The 19,293-nt window shown below is 37.0% G+C and overlaps 1 protein-coding gene across 1 annotated transcript; it reads left to right on the top strand.

Moving 5' to 3' along the window:
* Positions 1 to 4,313: 4,313 nt before the first annotated feature.
* ANP32E (acidic nuclear phosphoprotein 32 family member E) lies at positions 4,314 to 17,980 on the top strand. Its single transcript, XM_010996706.3, has 7 exons — positions 4,314 to 4,682; positions 7,536 to 7,685; positions 8,176 to 8,298; positions 9,067 to 9,232; positions 10,465 to 10,637; positions 14,932 to 14,986; positions 15,637 to 17,980. The coding sequence occupies exons 1-7, from the start codon at positions 4,629 to 4,631 to the stop codon at positions 15,705 to 15,707; spliced, it is 792 nt and encodes a 263-aa protein (XP_010995008.1). The 5' UTR covers positions 4,314 to 4,628; the 3' UTR covers positions 15,708 to 17,980.
* The last annotated feature ends 1,313 nt before the right edge of the window (positions 17,981 to 19,293 follow it).

Raw genomic sequence — 19,293 nt, 5'->3', positions numbered from 1 at the left:
CATCCTCCAGTTGTAAATTAGACCGGCTTCTCTCTCCCTGGAAGCTTTTAAGTATCTTTCCTTTGTTCTAAGTCTCCTGTAATTTTATGACAATGTATCTTGGTGTAGGTCTTTTTTATTTCTTAGAAGGATACTGAGTAGGCTTGTTTGTCTAGAAGTTTATATCCTTCAGCTCTGGGACATTTTCTCATGTGATTTCTTTAATAATTTTGTTTTATATATTTTCATTCTCTGAAACTCCTGTTAATTGTATGTTGAATCTTCTGGACTGATCTCTAATACTCTTGACTTTTTTCTTCTGTTTTCCATCTCTTTGCTTTTTGTTCTACTTTCAGGGAGATTTCCTCGACTTTATCTTTTACCCTTTCTATTGAATTATTATGTTCTGCATTCATATTTTTAATTTTCATAAGCTCTTCTGAGAATGTTCTTATTGCATTTTCTTTTATTTTCATGAATATATCATCTTTTATGATATTAACTTAGGCTTTCTTTTTTAACTTTTTTTTTTAATGGAGGTACAGGGGATTGAACCCAGGACCTCGTGCATATGCTCTACCACGGAGCCATACCCACCCCTTAACTTAGGCTTCATAAAATTGTTTTCTTCTGCTTCCAGCCCTGTCTGTTTCTTCTGGGTTCATTTTTTCCAGTTTGTTTATTTTTTTGCTCTTCTTTTATGTGAAAAAGCTTTTCTAAATACTTGGTGATTCTTACCTATGGATTCACATTTAAGAGTGAGACACTTAAAAGGTGTGTGTAATTATGTATGGAAGCTTGTTGACTGGTAGATTGCATGGTGAGGGGACAGAACAGATATCTGGCCATTTCCTACCAGTTTGTCAGTATCTCTGGACTTCTGTCTTAGACTGGTCAGTTTCTCCAGAGAGGAAACTTCCAACCTTTTACCTGAAGTTACATCCAATTATAAGACGAGTGGAGGAGAGGAAGGGGTTGGTTTGTTGGGGAAAGTTCTCACTAAAATACAAATTTTTCATTTTTCTCTCAGTTTTCATTACATCTAACTTGGCCTTAGTTATGCCTTCTGCCTCCGAGTTTAGAGTACTTTATTTTGATCTCTGTGGGCCAGCATTGGGAAGAGGATTTAGTTGCTTTTAATATGACCTTTACTATTTCTTCTGTTTTAGCTCTACCCTCATCCTCATCTTCAAGGGTTCTTAGTGCTTCCAAATTCAGCAGCTTTGTGGAGTTCTACAGTGTAAATCGGGCTGTCTGTCAATCTCCTGCAGGCAGTTAGGTTTCAACTTTCTCCTCTGCTAAGACAATTACCTCTAGTCTAATGGGATCTCTGAGGGGGATCCCAATAATAGCACTTCTTCTTTGTGCAGGAGTCCAACAAGTGTAGAAATAAAGCAAAAAGTAAACTTGGAGATCAATATCTCCCCTTTATTACTATTAGAGGCCAGACTGGAGGACGCAGCTTAGTGTGAGAGTCAATGGGCCTGCTGATTGCACCTCAGAATCAGGCAGCCAGGACTGGGGCAGACGTCAGTGTGGAGGAGCACAGCAGAACGTGTGTTTTGACAAACAGGCTCCCTCTCCCAGGAGCATGGAGGATGGAGCAACATGGAACATGCCACTTAGGGTGGATGAACAAAGGGCTAGGAGAGGCCCCATTAACACTAACGGAGCTCTTTTTGCAAGAAGGAAAACCTCCGAAGTAAGGAAGAAGCAGCCCACTGATTCTCATACTAAGCTACATCCTCCAATCTGGCTCATCACGTTCAGTATTTCCAGCCTACTCTCCCATTCTCTTTACTGTGCTCTGATACAAAAGCCTTATCATTTAACCCCAATAATCATCTCTTCATTGAAACTCTTTGGCTTCCACACATTTTTTCCCCCTCAAATTCACCTCCTTAATTCCTACTACTCCTCAATTTTTTGGACAACCTTGGTAGGCAATTCCTCTTTCTCCCCATAACCATGTTTTGCTCTTCTTTGCCTGATAGTCTCCTTATATACATTCTCTGTGGACATCTTATTTTTTTCTCATGTGCTCAACTATCACTTGTAAATGGATAACTCCCAAATATGAATCTCCTTCCCTGAACTCTCTTTGGGATTCCATTCCAGAGTTCCAGACTTTGCAATGGCCGATGGGGTCAGGACACAGGCATTCTTCCCAAGCTGGTAATTCCAGGATTCTTTGTAGCCTTTTTTCCCCCTTCTCCTGTTTCTTTAAATTCTTCCTTGAACTGTTCCTCAGTTCATTTTTGTTCAGTTTTATGTCATCCTGGCTTCCTTTGGCCTGCATTAAAACAAACAAACAAACAAATTTGACTAACTCCATATACCCCCTCCTCCAATGTCATTTTATACCCAAAGCTCTCCCCCTTTGTTTTCATCTTCACAAAATTTCATTTTCAGGGAATTCAAGGGAAACATTTGGCAAGGAAAAGACAACCACTATTTTATTTTCCTTCAAAGTATTTAACTTGCCAAATACCAAATATTTACATTTTTTGTATATATTTTTAAAATTGAAGTACACTCAGTTTACAATGTTGTGTCAATTTCTGGTGTACAGCATAATGCTTCAGTCATACATGAACATACACATATTCATTTTCATATTCTTTTTCACTCTAAGTTACTACAAGATATTGAATATATTTCCCTGTGCTATAGAGTATAAGCTTGTTTATCTATTATATATAGGTATTATTTCGTACCTGCAAACCTCGAACTCCCCATTTATCCTTTCCTACTTCTTTCTCCCCTCTGGTAACCATAAGTTTGTTTTCTATGTCTGTAAGTCTGTTTCTGTTTTGTAAATAAGTTCATTTGTCTTTTTTTTTTTTTTTAAGATTCCACATATAAGTGTTATCATATGGTATTTTTCTTTCTTTTTCTGGCTTATTTCCCTTAGAATGACAATCTCCAGATCCATCCATGTTGCTGCAAATGGCATTATTTTATTCTTTTTTATGGTTGAGTAGTACTCCATTGTATAAATATACTACAAATTCTTTATCCAGGCATTGACTTACCATATGATCCAGCAATCCCACTCCTGGCGTATATCCAGAGGGATCCTTAATTCAAAATGATACATGAACCCCAATTTTCATAGCAGCACTATTTATAATAGCCAAGACATGGAAACAACCTAAATGTCCATTGACAAATATTTACAATTTAAACATAAGCCTATCTGAGGAGCTGCGTTTATCTGTATGGTAGGAGAGGCAGTGATGGTGGAATGTTCAGAAATCCTAAAGTCTCTAACCTGAGAAACTGGAAAAATAGCAAATAAATACTCAGCTCTGGGAAAGGTTGGACTAATTCAGCCAATTCCTTCCCCAAATCATCTGGAATTTCTTTGGTATTTATCCTGAGAAAGGCATAAGTTAATGAAAAGGACAGAATTTAAGCAAGAACTAAGAAAAGCTAGACTCTCAAGACGAAATTTTAAAAAATCATTCTTATCCCACTTTTATATTTCACATTGACAGACTTTTAAACGAGCATTTAAACTACAGATTTCCATGGAAACCAACCAAAGGGATTTTAAAAAGGAGAGGCTTTGCAGTACCATTTCTATGCGCATTGATGTCTGATTTTCATTAGGCCAGCACTGTTTTTCCTTCAAGGCTTTAGTGTTTATTGCAGCAACAATTACTTCAGTAACAATTCCTTCAGGGTAGTTTTATTTAAAGGTGCCTAGCTTATCATACTTCATCAAGCTGCTTTCAAATCATTCAGTCCTTCATGATGGATGTTAAAATACCACCGTTACATCTGCTTTGGTTCTGCACCAGAAGCCTCTCTTTAGCAGAACAGTGTCACAAAGGCATGCTTTTTATGTGATGTGCACATTGCTGTGCACCTCGGTTGCAAAGCAGGAGCTGTGCCTTAAAACTGTCAAGAGCCATTGGATGCCGTGTGCTGAATTATCTGTCTCACAACTTCGGCATGTAAGAAGGGTGCTGTATGCCTTCTTTTAGCATTTAAAACGGACAAAACAAAAACAAAAACAAAAACAAAACAAAAACAAATCCAACAGGCTTCAAAACCGTCCGATTGCCTAGGGAAAGCGCGCCAATTACACAAAGAAAAGGAGGGGGGCTATTGGGATTCAAAATCATTTCCCCGGGACGAACACCTTCCTGGACCTATCGGAGTTAACTGCGCGCTTGGTCATAGCCAATAGACACAGCATTTCTGGATCAGGTCCACCCTGAAGACTGATAGACATTTATGTAGCCCAATAGGATAGAGAGATGCTGAAGAATCAACCAATATGTTCGGGAGGTGGGTGGAGTGTAGGCCAGGGGGTTGGCGGTGCCGTGTCATGGAGGCTCAGTCTCCGAGCAGCCATTGAAGGGGAAGGAACTGCGGGTGTGTGTATGTGTGTGCGTGTGAGTGCGCGCGCGAGTGTGTGGACAAGGAGGTAGGGGCAGCCGAGTTAGAGTCCCAACTCCTTGGACTCCATTTGTTATTCTCTTCTTTCTCCCCCACAACCTATCTGGTGGTGGTGGGCGTTAATATTTGCGTTTCTTTTCATTCATTTCCAAATCTTCTAAAATTTTAGGGTTGGGGGTAGTGGGAAAGGCAGGAAAGGGTAAAGGAGGAGAGTAGCAGCAGAAGAGCAGGAGGAGGACATGGAGATGAAGAAGAGGATTAACCTGGAGTTAAGGGACAGAGCCCCGGAGGAGGTGAGATGACTCAGCCCCCTCCCCTTCCCCACCAGCCCTGTATTCGGAGGATCGGGTTTCTGGGGGTCTGGGTGGGTGTGTGGGGAGGGGTAGTGAATTAACTCCCACCTGGGGTTAGGGCTGGGGGAAAATATTTAATTTTAAGTTTTAAATCATTAAAATCTTTTACTTAAAATGGCGAAGGGTTTAAGTTTCTAGGGGCGTTTTTGTGTGTGTATGGGGGCTTAGCCCCTTTCCCCTCTCTTGCAGTCAGGCATCCCGGCCTCTTGGGGGCGGGAAGCGGGGTGTTGCGGGCCTCTCTGCCGCTTAACTCCCCACGTTCCTGCTCCTTGGGGCCGGCGGCGTGGGCGCGACCCCCCAAGACCCACTCGCTTCTGTTGCAGCCATCGTTGCCTGAGAAGTTAGTCCAACTTTTCTGCGGTGCTGCCAACTCTTCTTTTGGTGGGGAGGGCGCCCCCGGCCTCCAGGCCCCCGGGTGTTCGACGACGTCGCGCCGGGCGCGGGTTGGGGTCGCTCGCGGAATCCGGACGGCCTGCTGCCGGCGGCGCCCACTCCCCCGGGGAAGCGGCGCGCGCCGACAGCCGCCGGGCGGAATCTGGGTCAGCCGCCGGTTCTCCGGTCGCGGGGAAGTTTTAGGACTCGCTGTAGTGACCGGAGGTGGGGAGGGGACACGAGGCGTGCTCCCTTTCGTCCCCCCCACGGTGTGACGAAATTCAGTGTGTCGTGTCGTGGTGGCCGCAACTCCGAATTTGATCCCTGGAGATGGCTTCACAAAACTCAACAAATGGGTCGTAGAAGTTTTGTGTTTTAAAGATGGGTTCGGCGAAACCAAATGATGCGCTCTCGCTGCTGTCGCCTTAGTTAAAGAGACGGGGTTGGGAGGGGCCACGTGAGGCGGGGTCCTGGTCAACTTTTCGGGGGTCGGGCGGGAGGCGTTTCCGCCTCCTTTTCGAGGGCGCCTCCTCCGCTTCACCCAGCCCTCCCTGCCCCGGGCGGAGGCCCTAGGGGAACGCGGGCTGGGAGGCGACCCCTTTTTCCTTGGGGAGTCCCCGCCTCTCGTGGGGTTTCCCGTCGGTCGGAGCGGCAGGTCTCGAGAGCGGGGCCCAGGGCCAGCGAGGAACCTCGCACTTTTGGTCGCAGAGGAAAACGTCCAGAGTCTTGCTATTTGCGACCTCTGAAATAAAGCCTAGAATCGCAATATGAGAGATGTAATTTTTTCAGCGAGGGGGAGGTGGTGCTTGTGCATACCAGCATGGAGGATGAGTAGGGTCTGTCCGATGGGCTGTGACGGCGTAAAGAGTGGAAATCCAAGATCTTTATGTACTTCTAAAAAAGTCTCTGTTTCCCTGAATTGGTAGGAGGCAGGGAGGAGGAAACAGTCAACTTGCTATCACCCGAGATAACCTGAAGTTTCCTAGGGCCTACTCTTTAGGGGCTTTAGGAAAAAACAAACAAAATCAAGCTTAAAAAGCTGCGTCGCAGAAGCACATATTTCGAATGCTCTTTTATGTCTTGGGTTGAAAAAGTGGATCCCCACCCCTCCAGTTTTTAACCTGTCTTATCCGTAGTAATTTCCTTGCCAGTTTTGGGGGGGTGCCGGATGTTGCCTTTTTGCAGCCTCTCCTTCCCCTGTGGTGTAATAACGGTCTCTTGTATTTGTATAGCCCTTTACAGTTTACAAAGCACTTCTCATGTTTATTATTTACTTACCTCCCTCCGACTAGCTTGTAAGGTGGATTGTATTGTTCTAGAATCCAAGTTAGCAAACGGAGTCTCAGGGCAGTGAAGTTACTCAAGTGGAAGAACTGATTTTTTGACACCAAGTCTAGTGGCCCTCTCTCCTCCACTCAGCTAGACTAGGAGTCCGAAGACTTAGAGGGGAGGCACAGCTCTGCCATACACTTTGTGACCCTAGGCAGTCATTCTTACCCTCTGAGCCTTGGCTTCCTCATCTCTCAAAAGATTATGATGCCCTTTCTGCTTCCTGAAATAATTATGTCAAAGTCATATTACAATAGAGAAGGTGGCATTCCTTGTCGCTAATTTTTAGTACTCAGAATACCTGATATTTTTGCATTGGGAATGGAGAGCCAGGGTTTCCTGCCTCCTCCTTCAGATTAAGTCCATTTAGGCCCTTACCAGAAAGTTTTGTTCTACAACTGTGACCTAACAGAGGATCCAGCATGCCCCACCCCCCAAGAATGGGGAGTAGTCACAAAAATGCTACTAGCATGGCGGGGAAAAATAACATTTTGTCAAGGATGTATTGTTCTGAGGGTGATATTGTTTGGCCTTCATATCAGAACAAATAACATCCGAAAGCTGGGCTGTCTTAGAAGCTTTCTAACATTTCTTCAGAAGGGTAACAAGGTATTTCTGAGTTATAGTGATACTTATCAACCGAAGATAATGGGGTTTAAACTGAAAAAGTGAATAGAACAGTTTCCTTTTTTCTCCGGCCGTTTTAGGGCAGCTCACTTAAATCCTTTCTCAGTAGCCCAGGGATCCTGTCACTGCATAAACGCATACCCTGATGTTAAGAGTCGTTTTCATGAAGGTCAGAAACAAGTTTCACGTGAGACCTTTTTCAAAGTTTTATTTTTTATGCAATTTTAATTTTTTATTGGTGATTTGAAGCAGGCATTGAACTTCTTAGCCCAGATTTAAATTTGAAGGTTAACTTATGATGACTTGAGACTGTATTTCATTTTTTGGTGTATGTGTATGTGTGAATGAAAAGGATCTATGTAAGGGGATTGGTGGTTTTAATATTCATATTTCCAGAATGTCAGGACCCAAGTCTTCTACTAAACAGACTACAAACTAAAGAATCATTCATGTTCTCTCTTATAGGTGACAGAGTTAGTCCTTGATAATTGCCTTTGTGTCAATGGGGAAATTGAGGGCCTGAATGATACCTTTAAAAAACTAGAGTTTCTGAGTATGGCTAATGTGGAACTAAGTTCACTGGCACGGCTGCCCAGCTTAAATAAACTTCGGAAGGTAAGTTGGCATTAGGCATGAAAGCATCAAGATTTCGATGCTGGAGTCTATTCTGTACAGTTTTTTGCCAAATGAAATGATCATTCTGCCTTTTAATTAGAAGGTTCTAAGTTTCTAGAGGTAAGAAGAAGGGTTATATAGAATTTTGAAATCAGCTGTAATACTGCTTTTAGAAATTTAAATTTAATAATGAAATTGCTTTTGGGCATGAATTTAGATTTAACTTCTACCAAGTGTTTTTCTCTAAAACAAAAAATCCAACTCTTATACAACTGGAACCAAACCTGGGTTGGAAGCCTATTATATATAGGTTTTAATATATTATTTGGTGGTTGTAGGTGGGAGATTGGAAATTAAAGACTTGTGACAATCTCTTGAGGCCGGAGAGAACTACAATTGTTTTTCTTCTTTAAATTGATATATTTTAAAAATCTTTGATTTTTCCTAAGCCTTCACCATCCTTTGTTTTCTCCCCATGCTGGATATATAGTTGGAACTTAGTGACAATATCATTTCTGGAGGCTTGGAAGTCCTGGCAGAGAAGTGTCCAAATCTTACCTACCTCAACTTGAGTGGAAACAAAATCAAAGATCTCAGTACAGTAGAAGCTCTGGTAAGTGGGAAGGTTTGTCTCTGGACTTGCTTTTTTTGGTTGAATTTTCTGAGATTTGCTTGTCTTATCTTACTGATTTCTATTTCACTCTTTTGAAACTTATGAATTTCTTGTATGTTGTGATCTAGATGATACTGGTTTATTTTCCTTTGGAGTAAAACATTCAGATAAATTTTTATATCAGTGAGAAATTTATTTTATTATCAACTTCAGGAGTTGACTATCTGGTTTTAAAATAAGATTTCCAGGATTTTCTTAAATTCTGTCCCTTTTCCATCCTTTCTTGATTATCTTTTGAGTTATTTCATTATTTGCTCCTTTGTTTCCTGGTATGAGGGAAAGAAAAGGAGATAAAGTGAAACACTGAAAATTGTTGCTCTGATTAAAAAAAAAAAAGCTTATGAGGAGGTTGAAATTGTTGAAAAAAAGCTTGACTTTGGATTTAAACTAAACCATGTTATTGTTGTTGCCAATTTATGAACAAATTCAGTCAACAAAGTATTTTGAGTGCCTTCTATAAGTAAGGCACTAAGCCAGGTGCTAGAGATAAAGCAGCGAACAAAACAAAGTTCCTACTTTCCTGGAGTTTATGTACTGGGCCTCATTAAGAGAATTGGCTGTGCTTGATGTAATAACCCTTCATTCTAATATTCTAAAAATTCAAAAATCATTCACTTGATATCACATAGTATATTTTGGTTCATGAATTTAAAAAGTAACATTATATTTTAAATCTTGAATATAATTTTTAACTTTTTACTTTTCCAGCAAAATCTTAAAAATTTGAAGAGTCTTGACTTGTTTAACTGTGAGATCACAAACCTGGAAGATTATAGAGAAAGTATTTTTGAACTGCTGCAGCAAATCACATACTTAGATGGATTTGACCAGGAGGATAACGAAGCACCTGATTCAGAAGAAGAAGATGATGAGGGTAATCATTCTTAATGCTTATAAATGTGTTACAATTATAGCCTCCACTCTAGCTAGCAGATTAGATTGGGTGTGGATATTTAGGTGTAGGAAAAAAAAATGTTAGTAAGACAAGAAAAATTTAAAAACCCACAGCTCTAGTCCTGTATTCTTTCAGATTTCTAATAGCTTTGGGGAGTTTAATGATTATTATAATATCAAGCTCCATGAAGTTTTATATCTGTATAAACTTGTGTAACCACCACCCAGTAAAAATGGCAACTTTTAAAATAGTACTTAAAAAAAAAAACCCATTCATCACAGTATTATCCATAAAAGTCACGAAGTAGAAACAACCGTATGTCTAGCAACTGATGAAGGAACAAAATGTGCTATATCATATAATGGAATATTATTTAGCCATAAAAAGGAAGTACTGATACATGCTACAGTATGAGTGAACATTGAAAACTTATTGCTAAGTGAAAGAAGCCAGATGCAAAAAGCCACATATTGTATGACACCATTTATATGAAATGTCCAGAAGAGGCGAATTCATAGAGACAGAAAATAGATTAATGGTTGCCAAGGCTGTGGGAGAAAATAGTGAGTGACTGCTCATGGATATGGGTTTTTTTGGGGGGTGGGGTTGGGGGGAGAGGATGTGATGGAACTGTTCTCTAGAACATTTGTATGTATATTTTTAGATAAATGGACGACTAATAGATCAGATGACAGAATAGCTGTTGTTAGTAATGGGACACTGTTACTATTGGTTGAAAAGTTTTTTTTGTTTTTTTTTTTACTTTTTTTATTGAGTTGTAGTCATTTTACAATGTTTTTTGAAATCCCAGTGTAGAGCACAATTTTTCAGTTATACATGAACATACACATATTCATTGTCACAGAAAAGTTTTTTGCTTGTAAGAAGAAATTTGGTGGATAAATAATGTTATAAAATGATGGAATGATGGACAGGCAGGTTTTGAAGTGTCCATGAAGTACAACAAACTTTAGTACGTATAATGTTTTGATGAAAATCTATACATTAGGAAAATTTCAATATTTAGAAACCATGTTTTTCAAGTAGTAAATGTGGATGTTCTAAAAGAAAAATCTTAAAAAAAAAAAGTCACCTTGAGATGCTTCCTACCAATTGACTTTAAAGTTTAAGGGGCCAGGGTAAAAAGGATCAGCATACTAGTGAGAAACATTTGCCCAGTCATTTGCTCGTCTTTTAAAATATTTTTAAAGATGGAGATGAAGATGAGGAAGATGAAGAGGAAGATGAAGCTGGTCCACCTGAAGGATATGAGGAAGAAGAGGAGGAAGAAGATGAGGATGAGGATGAAGATGAAGCAGGCTCAGAATTAGGAGAGGGAGAAGAGGAGGTGGGCCTCTCATACTTAATGAAAGAAGAAATTCAGGTGAATAGACCTTCTCACATGCACTGAAAATTAATTATTTAGGCATAGGGTTAAGTAGTACAAAAAGTAAGTTGTGTAGAAATCTGAGAGTTGTTTGTGTGTGTCTGCCTGCCTTTTTTCCCACTGCCCCCCCAGTTCAAACTACATCCAGATGATCAAATACCTACTGATTTTACCTCCCAGATATCTTTCAAATCCATTCTGCCCTCAGCAGCATGGTAAGGTGGAAACATTTTACAGATGTTTCTGAGCCTCAGTTTCTGCATTTATAAAACTGAGTTTATACCAACCTCATATAGTTGTTTTAAGGATTTAAAAAAATCATGTATGTAAAGTATCTAGTTGCTGGCACGTTGTAGACCCCCAGGAAAACTCTCTTTTCCCCTAATTATTTCTTATGTTTTTCTAATAGTTTTCTGCATGGTCTCTCTGAGAACAGTGTCACCACTTAGGTGTGTCCTCCACAGTGCTTGCCTGCGTAGTCTGAATGCAAATGGGGTATCACTAGCCTGCTTGAAACCCTTTGTTTCCCTGTTGCCACCAAGACATATGAGGCCTTTCATTATCTAGCCTCAGCTTCCTTCTCTAGCTTCATCTCCCTCAATACCCAATTAAATCATCATGCAAAGCTGTAATTGCCTATCTCTATATACATTGTTTAATCTATCTGAAATGGCTTTTCTACCCATGCCCCCTGATGAACTTTATTTTCTTTTTTCCTCAGGTAAACATAAATACAGTAAAGCATGTAAAGTGCACTGATTTTATGTACAAGTCCATGAAATTTTATATATGTACATACTTTTGTAACTACCACTCAGATCATGCCTCGTGACTCTTTAAACACTCAACTCTGGAGTTGCCTCATTATTGAAGCTTTCTATAATTTTCCATAGACAATCAGTCTTTATTACATTTGAACCTTGATTAGGTGTCTGTTGCTTATAGGCACTTTTGTAAAAACTTGTTTATTTGGCCACTTTGTACTAGAAAGCTCCTTCAGGGGCAGTCTGTTCATCTTGGTATCTCAGTATGTAGTACACTGACTAGGACATAGTAGGTTCATGGGAAATGTCAATTGACTTGAACAAATGATCTTTAGCCCCTGGGAGTTTAGATAAGTTATTTTCTCCTAATGTTAAATTATTGAGTTTTGTTTTCATAGTTCATAATTTGAAGTAATATTATTAAAAAGGTATCTTATTTGGACTAGAAATTGTTAGTCTTATTTATTCTAATAACTTCTACATTGGTTAGATAGGCAATATCACTGATTAATGATTTTTCTCTGATACTACTTTATTTTTATTTTTTATTGAAGTGTAGTCAGTTTATAATATTAATTTTTGGTATACAGCATGGTGATTCAGTTATATATATATATATATATATATATTCCTTTTCATAGTCTTTTTCATTATTGGCTATTACAAGGCATAGTTCCCTGTGCTATACAGTAGGACCTTGTTGTTTATCTATTTTATGTATAGCAGTTATATGATACCATTTAAAATATGAAACTAGTATAGGAAAAAATGGGACTTATGGGAGGGTATATCAAGTGGTAGAGTGATGCTTAGCATGCATGATGTCCTGGGTTTAATCCCCAGTACCCTCTCTAAAAATAAATAAACCTAATTACCTTCCCCACTCCCACCAAAATAAAATTATACAAAATTTTAAAAAATTAAAAAAAAATGAGACAAACTTGTTTGGGGGCCTTAGTGAGTTGGGAGCTTTATAATAACGAAGAACAGAACTTTTAAGTATTTTAAGTATTCATGGAGAAAGGCAACCTATTCAATTTACATCGGCATACAACTTGAATATTTTCCTCAAAGTTTTAATTAGTAAAATAATTTTTTATTTTACTTGTTATTTTGCAGTTGACTTTTTATTTTCTTTGCCAATAATTCCTCTTTAAGTCTAAATAGTATTAAGTAATTTAAAAATGACCTTGCGCTAACTGCAAATGTTTATGTTTCAAATTTAATCATTTCATTGAATATTGGGAAATATTAACTAAAATCGACGTGGTCAAGTATAGAGCAAACATCTCTGAGATATTGCATACAACATGAAGTCAATGTGGTACCTGGTAACAGGGGCCAGAAGTTTTCAATCATGATGAGATAATTTGGATATTTTTAAAAATGAAATCTTATTTTTAGCAGCTAGGAGCCAGAGAAGCTTCAGAGACTATATAAGATTCAAAAAAGAAATTAGAAGGAAATAGAAATGATACTTGATTAGCTATTTTTTATTTGAGTCTTATCTCTTTCAATTGCTCTTCAGAGGTAAGGAGTTAATATTTATAAAGAAGGACTTTATGTATTTGTAGTATATTTCATTAAAAATGGGGATGGAGGCTTTAGAAGAATTGGGAATTTTGGTGTCCTAGTATTATTCATAGTACAAATGGGGAAACATTTTATTTCCCACTGATTAGGAAAAGACCGTAGTCTTTACAGAGCATGTCTCTTGGTGATCCAACAGATGATATTAAAAAAAAAAGGCATAAAACCATGAATCAATTAATCATGTTTTGTTTAAAAACAAAATCCAGAGAAGTAATTTGCTTTTTAGACTTGGGTTTTCTAAATTATCATGGAATAAGTGTGATTAGTATTTTGAGTGGTTTTAAAAAAAACAGTAAGTATTTAAATATCCTCATCATTCCTTTGCAGCTTTGAGATGTTTAAAATGTCCTTTTCTTTCTCATTCTTTTCCTCTCCCTCTCTCCTTTACCCCTTTTCTCTTCCTTTCTTTTCTTTCCTTTAGTGTAAGCCTGCACGTTCTCCTGACTTTTACTATAATTCCTTAGTTTATTTGCTGCCACATCTATTGCTTGTACTGCTTATAGCTTGGGTGTTCTGGTCTGGAATGCTTTAGTGTTTGAATTGACTGTATGAGAGTAATTTCTAATATAATACGCAATTTAGTGTTCAAGCTAAATGCTGGAAAAATAGGTTCTGTACTGTATTTCTAGACACAGATAGGGCTGTAGATACTGTGAAAAGGGTGGGTTATCAAAGTTTTTCCTAACTACCCAGAGGTTCTTGACATTTGCCAATTAAACTGGTTTTAAGGAGGAGTAAACTTTCGTGGGATTGGAGGGAAGACCCTAGATGGGTTCCATTTTTTTCAAACATAGAAGAACTCAACCGTTTGGAACACAACTAAGCACACGACAGTGTGTAAAAGGTCTCTGGATAGCTGAAGTATAAGGACATTTTCTTTGTAGGAGAGTGTTCAGCTGTTATTCTAAACCTATTTTCTCTTTTAGATTCTGTTCTCTGGTAAGCTTGTTGATCTATTTTCTGAATCCATAGCAGATTAAAATTGGAATAATAACTGACAGTAAAAGAGAAGGCATAAAAACTAGGAAAAGATACAGTAGAGGCCAAGGTCATTTTAAAAATGAGAAAAGCACCTTACATATATTGGTAGGCTTTGAGGGAATTGGCATGTACTAATTAGTGTAGTGTTCATGATCAAAATGGGGATTATGAGAACTCAAGAAAGAGGTTTTGCTAGGTTTAGCATATAATGGTAGAAGTGTGCAGTGCACTTTAGAGATTTTATCCCAATTGGCTAAAGAAGAAAAATGGTTATGATGTTTCAAGGCTATGTTTAAATCTTAGCTGTCTAGAACAACTCATTCCACAAGAGTTGTAGATCAAGTTTTACTGTGGTTTTTACTGACATTTGCTGTTTTGATGTGTAGATTTTTTGATGTAGAAGGAACTTAGAGATCCTTCTAGATGAATACTTTCTTTCATTGATTGGAAAAAGTCCAGAGAGATTGACTTATTCAACCCATATAACTGTGTAGGGGCTAAGATTCAGGTAATTTCTTCCTTAATCTATAAAACAGAAGACTTGTCTTTGAAACAGTCAAAAGTACTCTGTTCATTAGCCACTGGGAACATTTGTTTATTTAAATTAACTAAAATAAAACAAAATTAAAATTCAGTTCCTCATTTGCACTGGTCACATTTCAAATGCTCAGTAGCCACGTGTGGCTAGTGGTTACTGCATTGGACAGCACAGATGCAAAACATTTTCATCGTTGCAGAAAGTTCTTTTGAATATTGCTGGTCTCAGATATAATTTATTTTCATAAAGTAACTAAATTTAGTTGGGTTTTTAAAAAAGACCTATATAAGTTAGGCAGAGGTTGTCAGAACACAGAATGACCATAATTTTTTGCTCTTGTTGGAATGTATTATCAAATAGTGAAAAGTCCAAGTCATAGCTTATCTATTCTCAAACTGAATATTTGAATTTCAAGGATGAAGAAGATGATGATGACTATGTTGAAGAGGGAGAAGAAGAAGAAGATGAGGGTGAGTTATAGGCCCCATTTAAAAATCCTAAAGTTAAAGTTAAAGCTATTATTCATGGATTTTAAAGAATGAGTCTATAATTCAAATCATTACTGACCACTTTGATTTTTGCCTTGAAGGTATAAAACCTTTTTTAGGGAGGAATTTTCTTGGGCATTCATTAATTCCATTTAAATGGGAAAAACAGCTTATAACATTTATTTTCAAAATAGGAATGAAGAGATAATGAAACTATGAGCTCAATTTATTATTTTTTTAGGGCCCTTCATTTTGCAGAGGGTGAAACCTTATTTAAGAAGAACAGTTGAAATTCAGATAATGTCTTTTTTAGATTTTTCTCTCTGGTTCTCTTTACCTAGGTCTTTCAAAATAAATTTAAAAATTCACTAATAATTCCATTAATGTCATGCCCTTAGTTTCCTGATCTGTACTTCATGATTTGGCCACAAGGGTGCATAGCAAGCTGTCATTTTACATGGATTTCTAAATCTATTGAGGCTGTTTCAGTACTGAAATTGAAAGTAATGCAGAGAGGAGACTTAACTATAATTTTCTTATGCCATGAACTTTTCACTAGATACATTCAACACTTTGTGGCTTAACAAATATTCACTTGTTAAATATTGTATAGTTTTCCCTTTCTCTTTCAGAAGAAGAAGGTCTTCGAGGAGAAAAGAGGAAACGAGATGCTGAAGATGATGGAGAGGAAGAAGATGACTAGATCATTCTAAGACCAGATTCTCTAATGTTCCTGGGTGTGCAATAGAGTGATCACATCTTTGTTTCTTCATGTATGATAGCTATCCCTACAGAAGATAACGTGTAACTTTTTATAGGAAAAGTGTGGTTTTACTATTTTTGCCTTATCATTCCAAATAAGATTAACTAGTATGTTAATGATCATATTGTATGTAGAGAAAAATTTTCATTGACCCCATTGTGAAATTCCCTAGCAATTTATTTAGAATCTTAATTTTTCTAATTAAAGCTCACTGTATTAGTCATTTTTAGCATAATTAAAACATGATCGCTTTTACACAGGTGTAGTATGGTGCATTTCATTCATAAGGTTTTAAAGTTATTTATAAATTAACTGAAATCACAGTTGGCTGGAATCTGAAATGAAAATAGTCTCTTGAATGATAAGTTGGTTGGTTGTTTTTTTAGAGGTGACCCAGAGATCTTTAGTTTGAAGGCAATAACTTTTTTTTTTTTTTTTTTTAGCTGAGGGTATTTGGGTGCTTTTGTCACAAGAGTAGCTTCAGAGGTAGGAGTAGAATAGTGAAGATTCTATTCAACAATGTAGTTCATGGCTTTTGTGGAGGCTTCTGAAACCTTTTAAGCCAGGTGACTAGCAGTTTAGTTTTGAAGGAAAAATTGCTTATACTGAGTTGAGAGACATGCAGGTGAGTCCTTTCTTCTTTAAGCTGAAGATCATGACATGCCAGCAGTTGTTCTGTTTTTAAGTGTGCATTCTTCGTTTTCCTCTCAGTGATCCCTTTATGATCACCTCCCTTTCTTGTTTCACCCCCTTCCCTCTTCTCAAAAAAAGAGTTGGGAAACTTTTGGATACCCAGGACAACTTTGTCTTATACCTCAACTGCCTTCTCAGACTTGTCTTCAGTTTTAAACAAGCTAAGTGAAAGAAATGGAGTATTTTCTGAGATATGAATATTATTATCAATACAGCTTTATGCAACAGACTCTGCTTACTGTAAATCTTTCTTGGTTGACAAGATGTACAGACTGTATTAGTAGGATGAAGCAAGAAAAGCAGAGGAGGCTCTTGAAAGCAGCATTAGTGTTCCTCAAAAGTCAGAACAATTGCCTGTTGATAATTAATTCAAGTCAGATTAGCTTCCCAAATGATTTAGATACCACTCTGGAAGTATTTCTAATTATTCTGAGTAGAACCTTTAATTATTCTTTATAGTTTTAAAGCATTACCAGATAATAGCATTTAATTGGAATATACTGGACAGTTGGAAAAATATTTGAAACTATATCAATATTAAAATTGAGGTTTGTTTTCAAGTGGATGTCTGTCAGAAGTAGGAAAAACATTTGGGATAAGTGAGTGTGTATTTCCTTTTATGGCTACTAAATATAATACAATGAATAGACAAGTACCTCTCCCTTTTTTGTTGTGGAGGCTCCACGTTCAAGGCAATTGCTTTTTTAATCTTGGCCATCTAAAATTTTCCCCTTTGTTTTGAATATTTGTAAGTTTTTAAAAAGTTAGTATCAACAAATTAATTGATGTTACACTTCTATACTGGGACACATTTAAATTACTGAGTATAATACTGCTTTTTTAGTTTAAAATGTATAACTTGGGGTTTTAAAGTAAAAATGATGAAATTATTTGTGGATAAACTAAAAGAGCTGCATAAATGACTGAAATAAAACTGTTGGGATAAGTCTAGTGGGGGGATTGGAATTTCCAAAAGGCTAACATTTTACTCCTTTTTTACAATTATAATGCCCTGTTTTAGTCTCTAAGAATTCTCATTGCAATGCCAGATTATCAAATACTTATTTAAAAATTAAATCTATATATTGAATTTCTTATCAATCATCTTACTGTACAATCAGAATTAGAGTTCTTTGGTTTGAAAACAACACTTAGAGCCTCCAAATAACTTTGTAAGACTTATTTAGCTTTGTGGGTGGTATTTTCATGCAAATAAGTAAGGGTGGGGTTTTATATTTTGTAGAAGTTTTTGGTCCTATTTTAATGCTCTTTGTATGGCAGTATGTATATAGTGTGTTAAATTCCTCAAACTCTCCTTAAAAAACTTTGAAGTTAATACTTTTGTGCAACTGTGTTTTGAATAAAGCCATGACAGTGTTAAAAACAAACAAAAAATGCAGTACTCCTAATTATTCTTTTATTGTTTCTGACTATTCCCTGTTTTTTTTTTTTCTGTGACTGCTGTAACTTAAAGTTTTTGAAACTGAATTGCTTCAAATAAATTGAAGATTTGTTGTTAACGATTAGTTTCACTGTATGACATTCATTTTTGAACACCACCATTGGGAGCTTTGAAGGTTTTTTTTTTGAAAACTAAGAATCAGCTTGAAAGTTAACATTCAAACACTTGGATGTGATATGAGGCATTACAATGTAATAGTTAAACTATCTGCCTTGTTAACTTTTTTTCCAAGGAGCTGAAAAAACTGACTTTACTTTTGGAGTTGCAAATTGAGCCAGTACTTTTTGTATTTTGACTTGAAGTAATAACTTACAACCTACAGTTGAAGTAACTATTACCTATAGTTAACTAAAGTGATTATAAACCTGTTGTACACCAACAGTTTTCTAAAATGAGTTTATACTCAAAGTCCCCACTTATACTGTATAATATTTATTTTCAGAATCCATAGATAATATAATTACAAACAATTGCATGTTTACCTTGAGTACATCAAACCTGAACCACACTTTTTTTTTCCTGCTCTCATTTTAGTTCTCCTGTGATAAGTGATTTTTAAAATGTTTCGTTCATAAACGACTCTGGAATCTGTAAAGTCAAGGCACAAGTATAATGCCATGCTTTCATGACTTTTACAGTTTAATATTGAAAATATTTAAATTATGGAACTCCGCTTCCTGAGAGGTGGAAAATATTGAAATGTATTTCAATTGTAGGAATTATTTATTGAAATTAATACGGTATTTTGGGGGGGGGTTATGGCTTTAAAAAATTCAAAGCCTTTTCCCTGTCAGTTAAAGAAAATGGTAGAACACTATAAACATTTTGTGATTCAAAAACACTTTAAAGTATTGTTTATTCCTTGTTCTGGATTTTAGAGAGAGGCTTTGGAACATGTGACATTTATTCTTCCCATTGCTGAGAATTCCGCTCTGTTGTTCCTGGTACTGGATGCCATGGTATTCTGCAGCTGTTGCTTAATAATAGCATTCTACTATTGCATTCCTCTTTCATGTACTGATCAGCCTAAGATTTGAGAACCTGGCTTGTGTAATTTGGTCTGAGGCAGCTACTTGTGTTACTACTAGTTTACTGAAGAGCTCTAATTTGACTGAGAACAGGTTATACCACAAAATGGAAATTATAAAATGATTTCCAGGAGAATCTTTAATAAGGCTTTATATCCTATATATGCTATTTATTTATTTATTTATTTATACATATATATTTAATTATTTTATACAAATCTGGCCACTTTTATGTGTGGTAAGACCCTGAAGCAGGGTTATCCCATAACAGCAACTCCGATTAAGAAAGAATCAGAAGCAAGTATGACTTCAATTTTAAGAATGTTTACAAATAATTTAAATT

The sequence above is a fragment of the Camelus dromedarius genome, chromosome 23 (genome assembly GCF_036321535.1).
Source record: "Camelus dromedarius isolate mCamDro1 chromosome 23, mCamDro1.pat, whole genome shotgun sequence".
Classification (NCBI taxonomy): domain Eukaryota; kingdom Metazoa; phylum Chordata; class Mammalia; order Artiodactyla; family Camelidae; genus Camelus; species Camelus dromedarius.
This window is presented reverse-complemented; position numbering and strand designations above follow the sequence as displayed.